At 38.6% G+C, this 20121-nt stretch overlaps 1 protein-coding gene across 1 annotated transcript in view; it reads right to left on the bottom strand.

Annotated features, from left to right (window-relative positions):
* The window catches only part of LOC141445702 (laminin subunit alpha-2-like), a 44071-nt gene that overhangs the window by 23286 nt on the left and 664 nt on the right, over positions 1 to 20121 (bottom strand). Inside the window, exons 2-3 of the mRNA XM_074111591.1 lie at positions 19587 to 19740; positions 19065 to 19221 (exon numbers count right to left, since the gene is read on the bottom strand). Of these exons, the coding sequence (XP_073967692.1) occupies positions 19065 to 19221; positions 19587 to 19740 (311 nt within the window). The remainder of the gene's footprint in view (positions 1 to 19064; positions 19222 to 19586; positions 19741 to 20121) is intronic.

Genomic DNA, 20121 nt, shown 5'->3' with positions numbered 1-20121 from the left:
TAGGCAAATTATTGGGTCAATAATGTATGCAGCTTTATATACGTAGGCCAGATTTATGCACAAGCATTTCATATTTTAAGCAGATTTCAAAGTTATGCTGGATGAACCTTTGTTAAAGCTCTGAACGTTCTAAGTACATCAATGCACATTAGACTTGAAGCTTATCTATAAGGCGGATGACCAAACTGATTTGTGTGTTATGTTGATGCTGATGGGGAGGGGATGTGAATGATCGGAAGTCAACAACAGGTTTTGTTTTAAACTATTGGCCTCTGCTATATCTTTGGTCGTCCAGAAAGCAGAGTACATAAGTCGTCTTCAACAGAAGCAGAATATTAGCTCTGAGCTCGTGTATAACTGAGCAGTTGGCATTAGAAATGTTTTGCATGATTCAGTGGGTGTCTAGTTCCAGTTATAATTAATGTTGATAATCAGGCTCCAATAAATATGAAAATCCTGAAATAGATAAAAGGTAAAAGCATTTGGATTAATAATATCACTTTAATAAAAGAGAAAATAGACAGCAATGTGGATTGTGTGAAGTATTTAAAATGAACATCAAATGCTGATCTATTACCAAATCTTTGGCAAGTCCAAGGTTCTTATATTTTAGAAAAAGTAGTGTCTCTATAATGTATTTGTTGTTCTTTTGTTATTTTGAAGGGCGGGTTTCCTTTTTATGATCTACTGTAGTAGGGATAGCATATTTTTTTTTGTTGAGTAAATGTTGCAGTGGTACCGATGCTGTTTTTTTGTTTTTATATGGACTTTATGAAGGGCGTGTTAGAAGAGCAATAAAGTCTATGGTCTTTTGAGTTTTGTTATGTCCAGTATTGAGTTTGTCTCCAAAAAGATAGCACCTATAGTGCTATTTTCCTTCGTATCTCAGTAAGGCAGCTTAATGTGCTAAACCCTGTTTTACGATTAATTTGTTCGTTGGATTTTAGGCAGCTAACTTTGATCGGCGCCTATCTCCTAAACCAAACTGGGTATCAATCTAGACTCTTCATTTAAGATCCTGGTGGCGTGGCTGCTATGACATATATAGCCACTACTCCTGGCTTCACTTCTATTTCGCGATAATGTGACATAACCTCAAATTTTGCAGGTTTGTTCGAAATTTCGCTTGATTTTCCTTTTTTCCTGAACAAGTTGGGTATCACTCAGGAACCGTTTTCTATTCCATAGTTATGTAGCTAAACGACCTATATAGTCACTGCTCCTGGCTTTACTTCTATTTTGCAAAAAAACGGCAACGTTCTAGCGCGAGGACAAAAATATAATATTTTAATTTCCCTCTGTTATTTTTAATCAGAGTGAGGTATCACTCCATTCTTTAATTTTGAAAGATATATATCTTGGCTATATATACACATATAAAAGTCAGTCCTGGCTAGCATAATACTTTGCAGAAATGCGACTTAATTTGTTCGTTGGATTTAGGCAGCTAACTTTGATCGGCGTCTATCTCCTAAACCAAACTGGTATCAATCTAGACTCTTCATTTTAAAATCTTTGGTGGCGTAGCTATATGACATATATAGCCACTATTCCTGGCTTCACTTCATTTCGCGGAAATGTGACAAACCTCAAATTTATGCAGGTTTATTCGAAAATTTCGCTTGATTTCCTGTTTTTCCTAACCAAGTTGGGTATCACTCAGGACGTACTTGTTTTATATCCATAGTTATGTATCTAAACGACCTATATAGTCACTGCTCCTGCTTTACTTCTTTTTTGCAAAAAACGGCAACGTTGTAGGCAGCGAGGACAAAAATATAATATTTTGAGAATTTCCCTCTGTTATTTTAATCAGAGTGAGGTATCACTCCATTCTTTAGTAATTTTGAAAGATATATATCTTGGCTATAATACACATATAAAAGTCAGTCCTGGTGCATAATACTTTGCACAAATTCTATTTAAATTGTTCGTTGGATTAAGGCAGCTAACTGTGATCGGCGCCTATCTCCTAAACCAACTGGGTATCAATCTAGACTCTTCAGTTTTAAGATCCCTGGTGGCGTAGCTGTATGACATATATAGCCACTACTCCTGGCTTCACTTCTATTCGCGGAAATGTGACATACCTCAAATTTTTGCAGGTTTATTCGAAAATTTCGCTTATTTTCCTGTTTTTCCTGAACCAAGTTGGTATCACTCAGGACGTACTGTTTCTATATCCATAGTTATGTATCTAAACGACCTATATAGTCACTGCTCCTGGCTTTACTTCTTTTTTGCAAAAAAACGGCAACGTTGTAGGCAGCGAGGACAAAAATATAATATTTTGAGAATTTTCCCTCTGTTATTTTTAATCAGAGTGAGGTATCACTCCATTCTTTAGTAATTTTGAAAGATATATATCTTGGCTTTAATACACATATAAAAGTCAGTCCTGGCTGGCATAATACTTTGCACAAATTCTACTTAAATTGTTCGTTGGATTTAGGCAGCTAACTTTGATCGGCGCCTATCTCCTAAACCAAACTGGGTATCAATCTAGACTCTTCAGTTTTAAGATCCCTGGTGGCGTAGCTGTATGACATATATAGCCACTACTCCTGGCTTCACTTCAATTTCGCGGAAATGTGACATAACCTCAAATTTTTGCAGGTTTATTCGAAAATTTCGCTTGATTTTCCTGTTTTTCCTTAACCAAGTTGGGTATCACTCAGGACGTACTTGTTTTTATATCCATAGTTATGTATCTAAACGACCTTTATAGTCACTGCTCCTGGCTTTACTTCTTTTTTGCAAAAAACGGCAACGTTGTAGGCAGTGAGGACAAAAATATAATATTTTGAGAATTTCCCTCTGTTATTTTTAATCAGAGTGAGGTATCACTCCATTCTTTAGTAATTTTGAAAGATATATATCTTGGCTTTAATACACATATAAAAGTCAGTCCTGGCTGGCATAAAATTTTGCAGAAATTCGACTTAATTTGTTCGTTGGATTTAGGCAGCTAACTTTGATCGGCGCCTATCTCCTAAACCAAACTGGGTATCAATCTAGACTCTTCAGTTTTAAGATCCCTGGTGGCGTAGCTGTATGACATATATAGCCACTACTCCTGGCTTCACTTCAATTTCGCGGAAATGTGACATAACCTCAAATTTTTGCAGGTTTATTCGAAAATTTCGCTTGATTTTCCTGTTTTTCCTTAACCAAGTTGGGTATCACTCAGGACGTACCTGTTTCTATATCCATAGTTATGTAGCTAAACGACTTATATAGTCATTGCTCCTGGCTTTACTTCTATTTTGCAAAAAACGGCAACGTTCTAGGCAACGAGGACAAAAATATAATATTTTGAGAATTTCCCTCTCGAAAATACAAACTGAGACATGGATGCACAGAAAAACCAGAAAAAGAGACCAGCGCTGGGAATCGAACCCAGGTCCTCAGCAATCCGTGCTGCGTGCTTTAACCCCTACACCACCGCTGGACAGGAATTTAGACACGAATTTTTCCTACGCATACATATCTCAGGTTGCTTATTTCTATATGGTTTCACGGGATACCCGTAAAAGTAACAAATTTGGAGTTGAAATAAAAAATACAAAAAGACTCCAAATAACCAATCATAATTTCCCTCTGTTAATTTTAATCAGAGTGAGGTATCACTCCATTCTTTAATGTTTTGAAAGATATATATCTTGGCTATAATACACATATAAAAGTCAGTCCTGGCTGGCATAATACTTTGCAGAAATTCGACTTAATTTGTTCGTTGGATTTAGGCAGCTAACTTTGATCGGCGCCTATCTCCTAAACCAAACTGGGTATCAATCTAGACTCTTCAGTTTTAAAATCTTTGGTGGCGTAGCTATATGACATATATAGCCACTACTCCTGGCTTCACTTCTATTTCGCGGAAATGTGACATAACCTCAAATTTTGCAGGTTTATTCGAAAATTTCGCTTGATTTTCCTGTTTTTCCTGAACCAAGTTGGGTATCACTCAGGACGTACTTGTTTCTATATCCATAGTTATGTATCTAAACGACCTATATAGTCACTGCTCCTGGCTTTACTTCTTTTTTGCAAAAAACGGCAACGTTGTAGGCAGCGAGGACAAAAATATAATATTTTGAGAATTTCCCTCTGTTATTTTTAATCAGAGTGAGGTATCACTCCATTCTTTAGTAATTTTGAAAGATATATATCTTGGCTTTAATACACATATAAAAGTCAGTCCTGGCTGGCATAATACTTTGCACAAATTCTACTTAAATTGTTCGTTGGATTTAGGCAGCTAACTTTGATCGGCGCCTATCTCCTAAACCAAACTGGGTATCAATCTAGACTCTTCAGTTTTAAGATCCCTGGTGGCGTAGCTGTATGACATATATAGCCACTACTCCTGGCTTCACTTCAATTTCGCGGAAATGTGACATAACCTCAAATTTTTGCAGGTTTATTCGAAAATTTCGCTTGATTTTCCTGTTTTTCCTTAACCAAGTTGGGTATCACTCAGGACGTACTGTTTTATATCCATAGTTATGTATCTAAACGACCTTTATAGTCACTGCTCCTGGCTTTACTTCTTTTTTGCAAAAAACGGCAACGTTGTAGGCAGCGAGGACAAAAATATAATATTTTGAGAATTTCCCTCTGTTATTTTTAATCAGAGTGAGGTATCACTCCATTCTTTAGTAATTTTGAAAGATATATATCTTGGCTTTAATACACATATAAAAGTCAGTCCTGGCTGGCATAAAATTTGCAGAAATTCGACTTAATTTGTTCGTTGGATTTAGGCAGCTAACTTTGATCGGCGCCTATCTCCTAAACCAAACTGGGTATCAATCTAGACTCTTCAGTTTTAAGATCCCTGGTGGCGTAGCTGTATGACATATATAGCCACTACTCCTGGCTTCACTTCAATTTCGCGGAAATGTGACATAACCTCAAATTTTTGCAGGTTTATTCGAAAATTTCGCTTGATTTTCCTGTTTTTCCTTAACCAAGTTGGGTATCACTCAGGACGTACCTGTTTCTATATCCATAGTTATGTAGCTAAACGACTTATATAGTCATTGCTCCTGGCTTTACTTCTATTTTGCAAAAAACGGCAACGTTCTAGGCAACGAGGACAAAAATATAATATTTTGAGAATTTCCCTCTGTTAATTTTAATCAGAGTGAGGTATCACTCCATTCTTTAATGTTTTGAAAGATATATATCTTGGCTATAATACACATATAAAAGTCAGTCCTGGCTGGCATAATACTTTGCAGAAATGCGACTTAATTTGTTCGTTGGATTTAGGCAGCTAACTTTGATCGGCGTCTATCTCCTAAACCAAACTGGGTATCAATCTAGACTCTTCAGTTTTAAAATCTTTGGTGGCGTAGCTATATGACATATATAGCCACTACTCCTGGCTTCACTTCTATTTCGCGGAAATGTGACATAACCTCAAATTTATGCAGGTTTATTCGAAAATTTCGCTTGATTTTCCTGTTTTTCCTTAACCAAGTTGGGTATCACTCAGGACGTACCTGTTTCTATATCCATAGTTATGTAGCTAAACGACCTATATAGTCATTGCTCCTGGCTTTGCTTCTATTTTGCAAAAAACGGCAACGTTCTAGGCAACGAGGACAAAAATATAATATTTTGAGAATTTCCCTCTGTTAATTTTAATCAGAGTGAGGTATCACTCCATTCTTTAGTAATTTTGAAAGATATATATCTTGGCTATAATACACATATAAAAGTCAGTCCTGGCTGGCATAATAGTTTGCAGAAATTCGACTTAATTTGTTCGTTGGATTTAGGCAGCTAACTTTGATCGGCGCCTATCTCCTAAACCAAACTGGGTATCAATCTAGACTTCAGTTTTAAGATCCCTGGTGGCGTGGCTGTATGACATATATAGCTAATACTCCTGGCTTCACTTCAATTTCGCGGAAATGTGACATAACCTCAAATTTTTGCAGGTTTATTCGAAAATTTCGCTTGATTTTCCTGTTTTTCCTTAACCAAGTTGGGTATCACTCAGGACGTACTTGTTTCTATATCCATAGTTATGTATCTAAACGACCTATATAGTCACTGCTCCTGGCTTTACTTCTTTTTTGCAAAAAACGGCAACGTTGTAGGCAGCGAGGACAAAAATATAATATTTTGAGAATTTCCCTCTGTTATTTTTAATCAGAGTGAGGTATCACTCCATTCTTTAGTAATTTTGAAAGATATATATCTTGGCTTTAATACACATATAGAAGTTAGTCCTGGCTGGCATAAAAGTTTGCAGAAATTCGACTTAATTTGTTCGTTGGATTTAGGCAGCTAACTTTGATCGGCGCCTATCTCCTAAACCAAACTGGGTATCAATCTAGACTCTTCAGTTTTAAGATCCCTGGTAGCGTGGCTGTATGACATATATAGCCACTACTCCTGGCTTCACTTCAATTTCGCGGAAATGTGACATAACCTCAAATTTTTGCAGGTTTATTCGAAAATTTCGCTTGATTTTCCTGTTTTTCCTTAACCAAGTTGGGTATCACTCAGGACGTACCTGTTTCTATATCCATAGTTATGTAGCTAAACGACTTATATAGTCATTGATCCTGGCTTTACTTCTATTTTGCAAAAAACGGCAACGTTCTAGGCAACGAGGACAAAAATATAATATTTTGAGAATTTCCCTCTGTTAATTTTAATCAGAGTGAGGTATCACTCCATTCTTTAATGTTTTGAAAGATATATATCTTGGCTATAATACACATATAAAAGTCAGTCCTGGCTGGCATAATACTTTGCAGAAATGCGACTTAATTTGTTCGTTGGATTTAGGCAGCTAACTTTGATCGGCGTCTATCTCCTTGGGTATCAATCTAGACTCTTCAGTTTTAAAATCTTTGGTGGCGTAGCTATATGACATATATAGCCACTATTCCTGGCTTCACTTCTATTTCGCGGAAATGTGACATAACCTCAAATTTATGCAGGTTTATTCGAAAATTTCGCTTGATTTTCCTGTTTTTCCTTAACCAAGTTGGGTATCACTCAGGACGTACCTGTTTCTTTATCCGTAGTTATGTAGCTAAACGACCTATATAGTCATTGCTCCTGGCTTTGCTTCTATTTTGCAAAAAACGGCAACGTTCTAGGCAACGAGGACAAAAATATAATATTTTGAGAATTTCCCTCTGTTAATTTTAATCAGAGTGAGGTATCACTCCATTCTTTAGTAATTTTGAAAGATATATATCTTGGCTATAATACACATATAAAAGTCAGTCCTGGCTGGCATAATAGTTTGCAGAAATTCGACTTAATTTGTTCGTTGGATTTAGGCAGCTAACTTTGATCGGCGCCTATCTCCTAAACCAAACTGGGTATCAATCTAGACTCTTCAGTTTTAAGATCCCTGGTGGCGTGGCTGTATGACATATATAGCTACTACTCCTGGCTTCACTTCTATTTCGCGGAAATGTGACATAACTTCGAATTTTTGCAGGTTTGTTCGAAAATTTCGCTTGAATTTCCTTTTTTTCCTGAACTAAATTGGGTATCACTCAGGATGTTCCTGTTTCTATATCCATAGTTATGTAGCTAAACGGCCTATATAGTCACTGCTCCTGGCTTTACTTCTATTTTGCAAAAAACGGCAACGTTCTAGGCAGCGAAGACAAAAATATTATATTTTGAGGATTTCTCTCTGTTTTTTTTAATCAGAGTGAGGTATCACTCCATTCTTTAGTAATTTTGAAAGATATATATTTTGGCTATAATACACATATAAAATTCAGTCCTGGCTGGCATAGTATTATGCAGAAATTCGACTTAATTTGTTCGTTGGATTTAGGCAGCTAACTTTGATCGGCGCCTATCTCCTAAACCAAACTGGATATCAATCTAGACTTTTCAGTTTTAAGATGCCTGGTGGTGTGGCTGTATGACATATATAGCCACTACTCCTGGCTTTAATTATTGGACTCTAATCTTTATGATATAAAAGGACATTCCTGGCAATTTGACACAAAATATGTTTTCTCGCCGGTGGTCCCTTGTTGTGTACTTAATCAAAGCCTTTGCCTCGTGTTTTGTTTATTTTGTGTACATTGCGACCTATTTCATGATGTTTTTATTTATTTTAACACGATTAAAAACGACACTTCTTAATTTGGTCGGATTATCACAGGCAGCTAACTTTAGGCAGCTATCTTCACACCGGTGCAAAATGCGGCGAACTAGCACACATACATACATACAAAGATCTGAAATAGGGTTTTAGTTATAACTCAAAAAAAAATCGTAAAAATAATGAATAGATACCAACAAATAATAAATTAGTAATTAAACAGAATCCTATTTCTAACGATTCTCAATTTTACAGATTCAATGTCTGACAATAAAAATGGTATTAGCGCTTCGCCTGTAGCGGCACGCTCAGAGTTTCCACCAGAGATATGCGAAGATGTGTTGCGAGGAATATGATGAAACGCTTCATTTACACCTCGCTCCGCTCAGCTGTTTCCACCAGAGATGTGCTGTGTGAGGACGTGTAAATGAAGCGTTTCTATTGGTTAATGAAAAAGTTGTTGAAATTGGTGTTGCAAGGGCAACACATCGCACATTATTGGTAGAAACGCTGCTTAACGCTCGGTTAGTTTATGCGATTAATGCTGCGTTAAACGCAATGCGTTTGACGCACATCAATTTTTTTTTATTCGACTGGATGGCAAACGAGCAAGTGGGTCTCCTTGTGGTAAGAGATCACCACCGCCTATAAACATCTGCAACACCAGGGGTATTACAGACGCGTTGCCAACCTAGAGGCCTAAGATGGGATACCTCAAGTGCCAGTAATTTCACCGGCTGTTTTACTCTCCACGCTGAAATACAACACTGCAAGCACTGCTGCTTCGGGTATGTATTATAAGACCGACAAATCATAATACCTACAGTTGAAATGTCGACGCATAACACATCGAAATTCAGAATACCGAATGTACAAAATACCGATAACCGATACACCGAAGGTCGAAATATCTATTTTTAAATGACCGAAAGTACAAAATCCCGAAAATGGGGTATGTATTATAATACCGAAAAATCATATTACCTACAGTCGAAATATCGACACTTAACAAATCGAAATTCAGAATACCGAAAGTACAAAATACCGAAAGTAAAAAAAGTTTGATATGTGCGAGCGAGCAAGACGGTTCGAGGCAAAAGCGACTTGGATAGGTTAGGTTCAGAAGGCTAAGGCGGGAGCGAAGCGGAGCGTAGCTCCCGCCTTAGCATTCGATGTTAGGTTTTTTTTTATAGCAGCCCGGATAATATTGCTTCACAAATGATCTTTGCTGTTGAATCTTATCCAACCTACTTTCTTAGGTGCAGTTAAGTATCTTGCCTGCTATAAAAAAAAACCTAACATCGAAGGCTAAGGCGGGAACTACGCTCCGTTTCGTTCGCTCCTTCGCTCGCTCGCACAAATCTTTTCCTGCTATATTTGTTTCGTCTTTGGTATAACGGCAGTTTCGGTATTTTGATTTTCGATATATTGATTGTCGATTATTTTACTTGTAGTGATTATGACTGTTCGGCATTATGAGTTTTCGACCTTTCGAGTGTAGGTATTTTGATCTTCGGGATTGTAGTCTTCGGGTTTTAGGCTGCCGGTCAAATGTACTTTCGGGATTTCAAACTTTCGGTCATATATCCATTCGACGTTTTAATATTCGGCCTTCCGTCCATAGGTCTTGTGAAATTCGGTCTTTCGTTTATCGGTATTATAATACATACCCGCTGCTTCACGGCAGGATTAGCGAGCAAGATGGTGGTAGCAATCCGGGCGGACTTGCACAAGGTCCTACCACCTGCAAAAATTGCATCAGATAATTTAATAGTTACCAAATATGCGTTACCGCTGCACTTACCGCGTAAGATATGTCTGGTAATTAGATTATCTGGTGCAAATTGGCGTTTATCGCATAAAAAAACCGAGCGCTGGTCACGTTCTTTCTAATCGTTTTACTCGACATAGCTAACGGAGACCTAAAATGATTTGAGAATCTTTGAGGTTCTGAAACTGTGAATTTGGAAAAAAAAGAATTTTGCAGGTCCCTGTGCAAGGTCCACCCGGATTGCTACCACCATCTTGCTCGCTAATCCTGCCGTGAAGCAGCAGTGCTTGCACTGTTGTTTCGGCGGGGAGAGTAAGACAGCCGGTGAAATTACTCGCACGTGAGGTATCCCATCTTAGGCTGCGTGTTGCAGATGTTTATGGGCGGTGGTGATCTCTTACCATCAGGAGACACTTGCTCGGTTGCCATCCAGTCGAAGAAAAAAAAGAATTGCAAATGTGTTGAGTTGGTTTTTTGTTGAGTCGAGAATCTAGATATAAGCAGTCGGAAAAATCTGTAAAATTGGAAACAACCGCTGATCATTTGTAAACAATTTGATTTCATTATAATTTTCGGTTCCGACCACGTCATCGGTGTTGCTTGGAAAATTAATTAACCGCAGTGAATTTGGTCTGTTGTTCCATCGCGTCCAGCGATAACAGCCATCCATCAGCTTATCACTGATAACAGACAGACAGCGCCGTTTTAGCAAAATATCACAATACGTGCTTTTAAAAATAATGGCACTAGTGCCATCCACGAAGACGCGTGATTTTGTCAAAATTAGACATTAATTTATTTATTTATATGCCAATGAAAAAATATACAGCATTACAGTAAAACCAATGCGCTGTAAAATTCAAATTATACTTACAATAAAAAACACAAAAAGACATTAAAAACAAAAAAAAGTTATTTAGGGATTTTTATCCTTGCTTCCCTAAAGCGACGGAAGACCACGCCCTCTGGACAGAAATCGGAGTGCAGGAACATCTGCTGGTGCTTAGCCGGCACTTGAAGACTAAAAGAGTGAAAATTGTTGGCTCTATTAGAATCGAGCGGGCGGATAAAAACCTCGGCTCCCTTCAACCGACCCCGGGCTGCCTCGCAGGTGTGCTCGAAGACCTTCTCTTCCGTCGTCTTCGTGTTCAACCGTGATTAATGACATTGTAATAAGAATCACGGCACGCGTCATCGTGAATGACTCTAACTATACTATACACGCAAATCGTTCATTTCATTCTCACATTACTGAATGGCAATCTAGCACCGTCCGCTTTAAAGGGAACTAGAAGGGAACTTTTTCCCACACACGACTAAACTATAGAACCATCTTCCTAGGACCGCATTCCCCGATTATTATAATTTAGGGATCTTTAAAAAACGAGCCAAGGGCCGGCAACCAATCTGTGATAAGCACCCCTCGTTTTGCGGTGTCTATAGGCGGTGATTGCTTGCCACCAAGTGACCCGCATGTTCGTTTTGGATAAAATCTTTGCTTGCTGCTTTTTAATAAAAAAAACCGCATTCAAATTAGTCCAGCCGTTTAAGACCTACTGTGCCACAGACAGACACATAGACACATCATCATCATCATCATCATCATCATCCCAGCCTATATACGTCCCACTGCAGGGCACAGGCCTCCCCTCAGAATGAGAGGGCTTGGGCAGTAGTTCCCACGCGGGCCCAGTGCGGATTGGGAACTTCACACACACCATTGAATTGCTTCGCAGGTTTGTGCAGGTTTCCTCACGATGTTTTCCTTCACCGTAAAGTACGTGGTAAACTTCAAATGTAATAGACACATATAGCGGTCAAACTTATAACACCGCTCTTTTTGCGTCGAGGGTTAAACAAACATTTGTATTGTCATTCCTAAAGTCAATTATGATATCACAATGGGTTATCTTTAATTAATTTCCTCATGTTAAATAAATACTTTGATATACGTATAAATTATAATCTGATAACATAAAAACGGATATTTGTACAATTATTGCAATTATCAGTCTATCACTCATTAACTTAATTTAATAAAGTTCTTTTATGCTATCTGTAATCCGGAGTTCTGGTTTTAATTTGTTCATCATCATCATCACCCCTGCCTATATACGTCCCACTGCTGGGCACAGGCCTCCTCTCAGAACAAGAGGGCTTGGGCCGTAGTTCCCACGCGGGCCCAGTGCGGATTGGGAACTTCACACGCACCATTGAATTGCTTCGCAGGTTTGTGCAGGTTTCCTCACGATGTTTTCCTTCACCGCAAAGCTCGTGGTAAATTTCCAATGTAATTCCGCACATGAATTTCGAAAAACTCAGAGGTGCGAGCCGGGGTTTGAACCCACGACCCTCTGCTTGAGAGGCGATAGGTCAAACCACTAGGCCACCACGGCTTCCTAATTAAAAACTTCTTAATTTGTTAAAAGATATTAAATATGGTGTGTTTGGAATTATTTCGCTTCAACTCAAGCTGAATGATTCCGGCACTGTATATAGTGAGCCTCATCACGATCATCAGCCGAAAGACGTCCACTGCTGAACAAACTAGGCCTCTAGGTTAACCTGGTGTTGCAGATGTTTATGGGCGGTGGTGATCTCTTACCATCAGGAGACCCACTTGCTCGTTTTCCACCCAGTCGAATAAAAAAAGGCATCACGCTTAGAACGCCACTATGAACGACAACTCGCCACTTGCATCCACCGGTTCCCGCAACTCTTACGATGTCGTCAGTCCGCCTGGTGGGAGGCCTGCCAACGCTTCGTCTTCCGGTTCGTGGTCGTCTTAGTGAGCCTATAGTGAGTATACAGTGAGTAAAAGGGTCTACCAATTTTAAGCAATTGAAAAGTTTCCTGAATTTAAAAATATTATTCTCCTAGCCGTTACCCGCGACTTCGCCCGCGTAGAATTCGTTTATCGCTATCCCGCGGGAACCATGCAATTTTCCGGGATAAAAACTATCCTATGTCCTTCCCCGGGACTCAAACTATCTGTACACCCTATTTCATCTAAATCGGTTCAGTGGTTTAGACGTGATGAAGTAACAAACAAACAAACCATCAGACTTACAAACTTTCGCATATAAGTAGTATTATAGTGGGATTTAGTCCGTCAGTTATGTAGATTTATTACCGACCGAAAAAAAACGTGCGTCAATGTTCGAGACTGAGGTAGGTACAGTCAACATCAAAAGTAGCTGGTTACTTGTACTTTGTCGTTTTACAGCCACGTACTTAGCAAAGTAAGCTACTTTTGATACTAACCGTACGAGACGTCACGCCATGCTAAAACGTCGGCTATATATATTTTTTTTCAAATTGATAAATCAAAAAAAAATATGTTTGCCAATAATTTATTGAATCAGGCGTTACTTTGCGGAGGTCCATATCAATGAACTAAAAAAAAAATTTGCTTACCCGCGACTTTATGAAAGCTAATCAATTTATGCAAGAAATGTGTGTTCATGCAGTTCCTCCACCTCCACACTGTAAGAACACACACTAATCACACAAACCCATCTAACACCACCACCACAAAACACTGACACGTTTCGAACTCAACCAGAGCTCATCTTCAGAGCAACATTTTTTTTAGTTCGTGTCCAGTATTTTGAAATTATATAACTGACAGACTAATCATTTTTTTAGGACACTAATATTAAGGCACACCTATTCTCTATCAAATGAATATATCGCTAAAATCGAACACTCAAATTGACAGATACTCTTTTAATCTTTCGAAATAATTTTCACACAAATAATTTCTTTTAACGCAAACTTAAAAACTTTTTTGAGGAAAATCCCGGTATTTTCTCAATCCTGGTCACCCCTCACTAATGATTTACTCCAATCCCGGGGTCCATTACCTTGTCCAGTCGACAATGCGATGGTATCGCCATTATCCCGGCTATTTGCCCCTTTTGTTCGCCGCTATCGTATCGCCATTGTTGAATAGACCCCCGATGTTTTAGTTAGGAATTTGTACACTATCGATAGATCTTTGCCGTGGTGGCCTAGTGGTTTGACCTATCGCCTCTCAAACAGAGGGTCGTGGGTTCAAACCCCGGCTCGCACCTCTGAGTTTTTCGAAATTCATGTGCGGAATTACATTTGAAATTTACCACGAGCTTTGCGGTGAAGGAAAACATCGTGAGGAAACCTGCACAAACCTGCGAAGCAATTCAATGGTGCGGGTGAAGTTTCCAATCCGCACTGGGCCCGCGTGGGAACTATGGCCCAAGCCCTCTTGCTCTGAGAGGAGGCCTGTGCCCAGCAGTGGGACGTATATAGGCTGGGATGATGATGATGACACTATCGATAGAGGCGATAGGCCAGGATCTACAGCGTGTATTTATTTTTGATACCACCTCAAACTTTAGGGGAGTTTGCGAAGGCTTCTTGAAGGTTATAATCACACTTTATTATGTTTTAGTAAAAAAAATATGTAGACTTATTATTGTCCTTACAATATTAATTAGCTCGCAATGTATCACGTAGTACTTTCACGTAGAGTACTTTGTTTTTAAATAATTTATTGAATCAGGCGTTACTTTGCGGAGGTCCATATCAATGAACTTTACGATAGCTTACGATAGCTAAGCTTATGCAAAATATGCGTGTTCATGCAGTTCCTCCACCTCCACACTGTAAGAACACACACAAATCACACAAACCCATCTATCACCATCACCACACTACACAGGTCCTCGGCATTCCTCGGTGTTCCGGTTTTTCTGTGCATCTATATTTCAGTTTGTATTTTCGATATAGGTTTTACGGGATGACCGTAAAAGTAACAAAAAATTTGGAATTGAAATAAAAAATACAAAAAGATTCCAAAAAACCAATCTTACTTATCTTTAATAGTTAATTAGAAATTCAATGGCGAAAACAAATTTATCAGCGTATCTCTGTTTTTGATTAAAATTGCAGTGAATACGTATCTTATCAAGAACGCTATCAGTTATTCGCTAGTACAATAAAATTGATACGACCTGTAGACATCCGTATGGGAAAAACAAGAATATAATAATATTTGGATCTAAATAAATTGAATTCAAGTACACGAGTACTCAATTGTAAAAAACTGCGGGAATAATGCATTCAAATATTTTTTTTATGAGTTTAAATAAATATCATCATCATACCAGCCAAGTGCCATTGCTGAGTACAGGCCTACTTAAGATGAGAGCGCTTGGGCCGCAGTTCCTGACGCGTTCCTGAGAAAAAGGGGTTTTTGCAGACGGACGAATAAAAAAGTAACACTATAGAAGTTCTATTTTGTTGACTAAGGCATGGTACTATCAGCCAAATATGTGGTCTACCACCCTTAAGCTGATAATCGTTTGCATGTCATAACAATAATGCCAATAGACGTGTCTGTCAACTTGAAAGTTCGACTTAAGCGACATATTCATTTGATAGGAACTTGTTTAAAAATTGATAGACCACTTATTTGGCTGATGGTACCCTAAAAATGAGTTTTAACAAAAACTTTAACTACAGTTTAAGCACAGTGACTCTACTCGGTGGTCGACTTAATTTATCGACAACCATAGCGCTCCCTGACAACTTATCGGCAGGGTTAAGTGGTAGAGCTACTAAATTGTCTTTTTGCCCTTATAAGCATCACGCTGTGAAGGCAAGATACAATGAATGGATAACCAGTATATTATTCAGTTAACTTTTTACGGTTCCGTACGTCAAAAGAAAAAAACGGAACCCTTTTAGAGGATTGTGATTCACAATGACTCTTTACAGGTGTATAGAGATGTTCTAAAGTAATTAATAGGTGGCCTTGTCGCTTCAGGGCAATCTCTTCCAGGCAACCTTTACAATAGACAGAAGTAAGGAACAGATTTCACTCACTTCAAACACTTCCTCACTTATCACTCACTCACTTTGTCGTCCGGCCGTCTTCTTCGCACGGACAATTAGACAGGAGAGAGAACCAAATCTGTGACGATTTTAACGTCAGCAAATGCGACATGTCAAATAAAAAAATAAAAAAAACAACATGCAGGCGAATTAAGAACGTCCTCCATTTTTGAAGTCGGTTATTAAATTATTTTATAAGGTCGTAGTTTTTTAATAACTAATAATATATACATATCTATGAAGGTATGTTTATTAGGGCCTATACTAACGACCCTTTAAGTTTGTTTAGTGTGTACATAGCGTTGCAAAACGGGAACGCATCAAAATAAATAAAATTTAAAAAGTGGACGAAATATTTTGGTGACACTATTAATTATTTCATACAAACTTTGGTGATCGTTTAGGTATTCTACAGATTGGTTTAGGTTAATAAGTTAGGTTTATTTTATAACAATTCTGTAAAGTTGACAATTTCTGGGAAAAATGCATTATGATATTTATGACCAATTACCATTATGTGTTTCATCCATTATTCTTCATAAACTTTATATATTTCACTTTTTTTTTTTTTTTTTATTTAATAGGTACCCTAGCAAAACTAGTCCCGCAATCGAGGAGCCGCGTGGTATGCGCAGCGGCGCCGGCGCAGCGATTTACCGCGCGCAGATAGCGGCTAGCGTTTGTCCGTGCATCTCATAATTAACCGAACCTATGTGTAAGGTATCTGAGTAGATAACTGTGCGTTACCATGAAGATAAAGGTGGTTAAAAGAATGATGTTTAAATGATAATGTACATAAGTATGAAGTTATTTTTACCGGATGGACCTTTCAACAGGAGCAAATAATTTAAACATGGACCGTACTCGTGAAACTGAATAATAAAATATCGCTTCTTTGCGACAAAAACGTCACAGTTTTGTCGCAAAGGTGCGCTATGTATAGGTAGAGTCATTCACAATGTCATTTATGTCTAATTTTGACAAAATCACGCGTCTTCGTGAATGGCAGTAGGTATAATCTCATTCAGTTTGACGAGCAGGTACGATCTAGTTTTCATTATTTGGTACTGTTGAAGGATCCAGCCCACAGAGCAAAAACAAAGTATCTATTCGAACCACTCAAAAATATGTTACTTCGGCCTTATTGCGTCGGAATAAGGGTCTGTGATACTTATTTTTGAAACTTTGAATAAGTTCATATTTTTACACTTGACTGTACCAAAATGAAGAAACACAATTGACAATTAACCTACTTATTGATGTATCTCAATAGCAGAGCTGTTATTTGTAAGTACAAACTTACAAAGGTGAACTTAGGCCCTTTAAGAGATTCCTACAAGTTGTAATTTAAGTCATTTAATAACATTGTAGATCTGTTTAAAAAAATACCTCGTTTAGATTCTAACCGGGTTCTGCTCAACATAAGGTTTTCCGAACCGGTGACAGTTTTTTAGATTATTAAGTGCTTGTTATAGCCTAAATTGAATACAGATATTTTGATTATGACTTTAACCCACTACGAGATCAAGCATACTTACCAACAAAGCCTTTGTCACTCGCCGGGATACGTAACGAAAATATCCACCACTGAAAAATCTCCAATTAAAGAGATAAATTGGATAACAGTTACGAAGATTAATGACTATTGAACGAGCAGTTAATCACAGGACGCCAATTAAACTGCGATAAATTGACCAAATTACCCAAAACTGCGCTTGCTTATCAAAATGTCCAATTTACAATGTATTAATATAAATTGACTTAATTTATTACTTTACTCTGAACAAGCCTCATATGTCTTTATTGCATAACATATTTGTTGCTTGGTGATTTATGATTATTGATATTTTAAGAGAAGAGATCCAAAGGTTAAGCCGTCTAAGCGGGGAAGCAAGCTTAGGTTAGTTTCAAGGGTTTATTATTGAATTAAGCGCCATCTAGCGAGGAGTAGCCGCACTATCACGAAACCTTACATTCGCGGAATCTCGTGGTATTTTGCTGCAATTTAAATGCAAACTCATTGCAATAATAAAAACAAAACTACCTACCATAAGAAAATAATAAAAAGCTTCCTTCAATTTCCTTTACAAGTTTTGTGCGTAAAAAGATTTGCAAAGTGCTATCGTATCAAATTACTACGCTAACCGCATTGTTCATTGCGGATAAGTTCACGTACATCGACGACTTACTACGTGTGTTTTTTTAGCTGTGAGTAACTGTGCCAGAAATGTACATGCTTCATTGGATAGAGCCATCTTTTAGTCAGCGGTCAGTGACATTGCCCTTTCGTACCTTCAATAATATCTCATAGTCTGTGTCCGTAGTTGTATTATCCTGATATAGAACAAGTACGCCTTATGAGGATTTTTTACGATTTGTTTGGAGCCAAGTGGGATATTATAAATTAACGATAAAATTAAGTTGCTAGGAATTTATACACTGACTTCGAAAAACCATTATTTTATTTACGTACCTACCTACATAAAATAAATGGGGAGGAAATAAAAGATTGCACAATAAGTTCATTTTTTTTACCAAGACAGGCGAGGGTTGATAGTTAAATCGGGGGTAAAATTTGTTTTATACAAGTTTATAAATATTTCAAACTGACGTAATAGTTCTGTCGTTAGCCCTGCTAAAGCCCTACTTATATCAGGGCCCCATTTCACGAAGCTACAAGTTACAATTTACAAGCGGTAATCTCTTTTCAACGCATACTGTTAAACAAAGACTACCGCTTGTAAATTGTAACTTGTAGCTTCGTGAAATAGGGCACAGTACCCCTAGTGTAAGTTTTCGGTTACAAAATACGTCTCGATCGCGTTCGCGTTAAAATCTCAATTTATATGGAAACACGAACAGCGCCTCTAGCGGAACGTTTGCTATATTCGTGTTTCCATACAAATAGAGATTTTAACGCGAACGCGATCGAGACGTATTTTGTAGTCGAAAACTTACACTAAGGGCACAGGTAACGTAGCCACCAGCGCGTCGTGTCTGTATTGGTCGCTGAGCGGGCTTCGCCACCAGGTGTTGGCGTCGCCATCGGCATGAGGTGGTAGGTGCCAACTAGCGATCCGGTTTTTTTAAACACAGAAACAGGCTTGCGTTTGACAACAATTACTAAGTATAATTGGTATAATATGGAACAAACTAACGTAATAAATGCTCATTTCACTCTAGATTTGAAGACGGCCAGATTGTAGCGATCAGGGAACACAGAAGCTGGCAGGGCACTACTACTTGAAACCTATTCATCCACTTCTCTTAAGTGTACTCACTCACTAGTGGCACAACTATAAAAGCAATACTTACATCAGGTAACGTAGCCACCAGCGCGACGTGGCTGTACTGGTCGCCCAGCGGACTTTGCCACCAGGTGTTGGCATCGCCATCAACGGCATGCGCTGGCGGGTGGCGGCGCGATGACAAACCATCTGGACCCTCGCATACGTCGCAGACGATGCCTCGTCTGGAACAAGTATATTGTCAAAAACTGCCATAGTCGCTACCCAAGGTAAACCGAAAAGGTTCAATGTTGAAAGAAGCTTTGCTATACGAATTAGATTTTTCAGCAGAATTGATTTCTTGGAATCCTAAAATTATTCTAGAATATGTTCTAGAATGCAACCGCGGATCGGCAAACGCAGCGTAGGACGTCCACCAACGAAATGAATGGATGACCTGGTTATAGAGGCAGGTTCATGGTGGATGCAAGCCGCTTCCAATCTGAGCAACTGGAGGCTGATATGCAACAGTGAACGTCCATTTACCCAAATCTAAATTTTTGCACAGATCTAAGACTTAATAGCTTCTAACTAAATCAAAACTCCTTACTTTCCCGGCGTATCCCGGCAGTACTCCTCGGCGCCATCCTCCCCGCAGGTGGCGTTGGCTGTCACAACCGCGAAGGGGGCCACGTCCAGCGGCTCCGGCTGCAGCCCCCCAGGGTCTATGGTCGTGCTGGCCAACCGGTCCAGAACAGCTCGACCTGAGGATGGAAGATGGTTTATAAGTCGCATTCAAACGGACATAGATCTTTAAATAATACAGAGGATAGGAACTCTCATAACGAATAAAGTCTTCTACGAAACAACATCTACATTAATACGCACTGACAATAGTGTTTTCTTGAACCTCAACGATAACGTGGATAGAACCATACCTAAAAAATACATTAAGGCATAGGTAGTTATAAATCGGCGCTACTTAGCGGTGGAGCTCATTAGAGACAAATCTTAAAATGAAATAAATCTTTATCTACACCCATATAGTAAATCCTCAATTATGCGTTCAAAAACCATAGGTAATGACCAGCATTACGACATTGGATTCTATTATGAACACGGCTGTATCGTAATGGTCATGCATG

This window comes from Choristoneura fumiferana, chromosome 3, assembly GCF_025370935.1.
Source record: "Choristoneura fumiferana chromosome 3, NRCan_CFum_1, whole genome shotgun sequence".
NCBI classification, from domain to species: Eukaryota; Metazoa; Arthropoda; class Insecta; order Lepidoptera; family Tortricidae; genus Choristoneura; species Choristoneura fumiferana.
The sequence above is the reverse complement of the archived record's forward strand: the minus strand, read 5'-3'. Positions and strand labels throughout refer to the sequence as shown.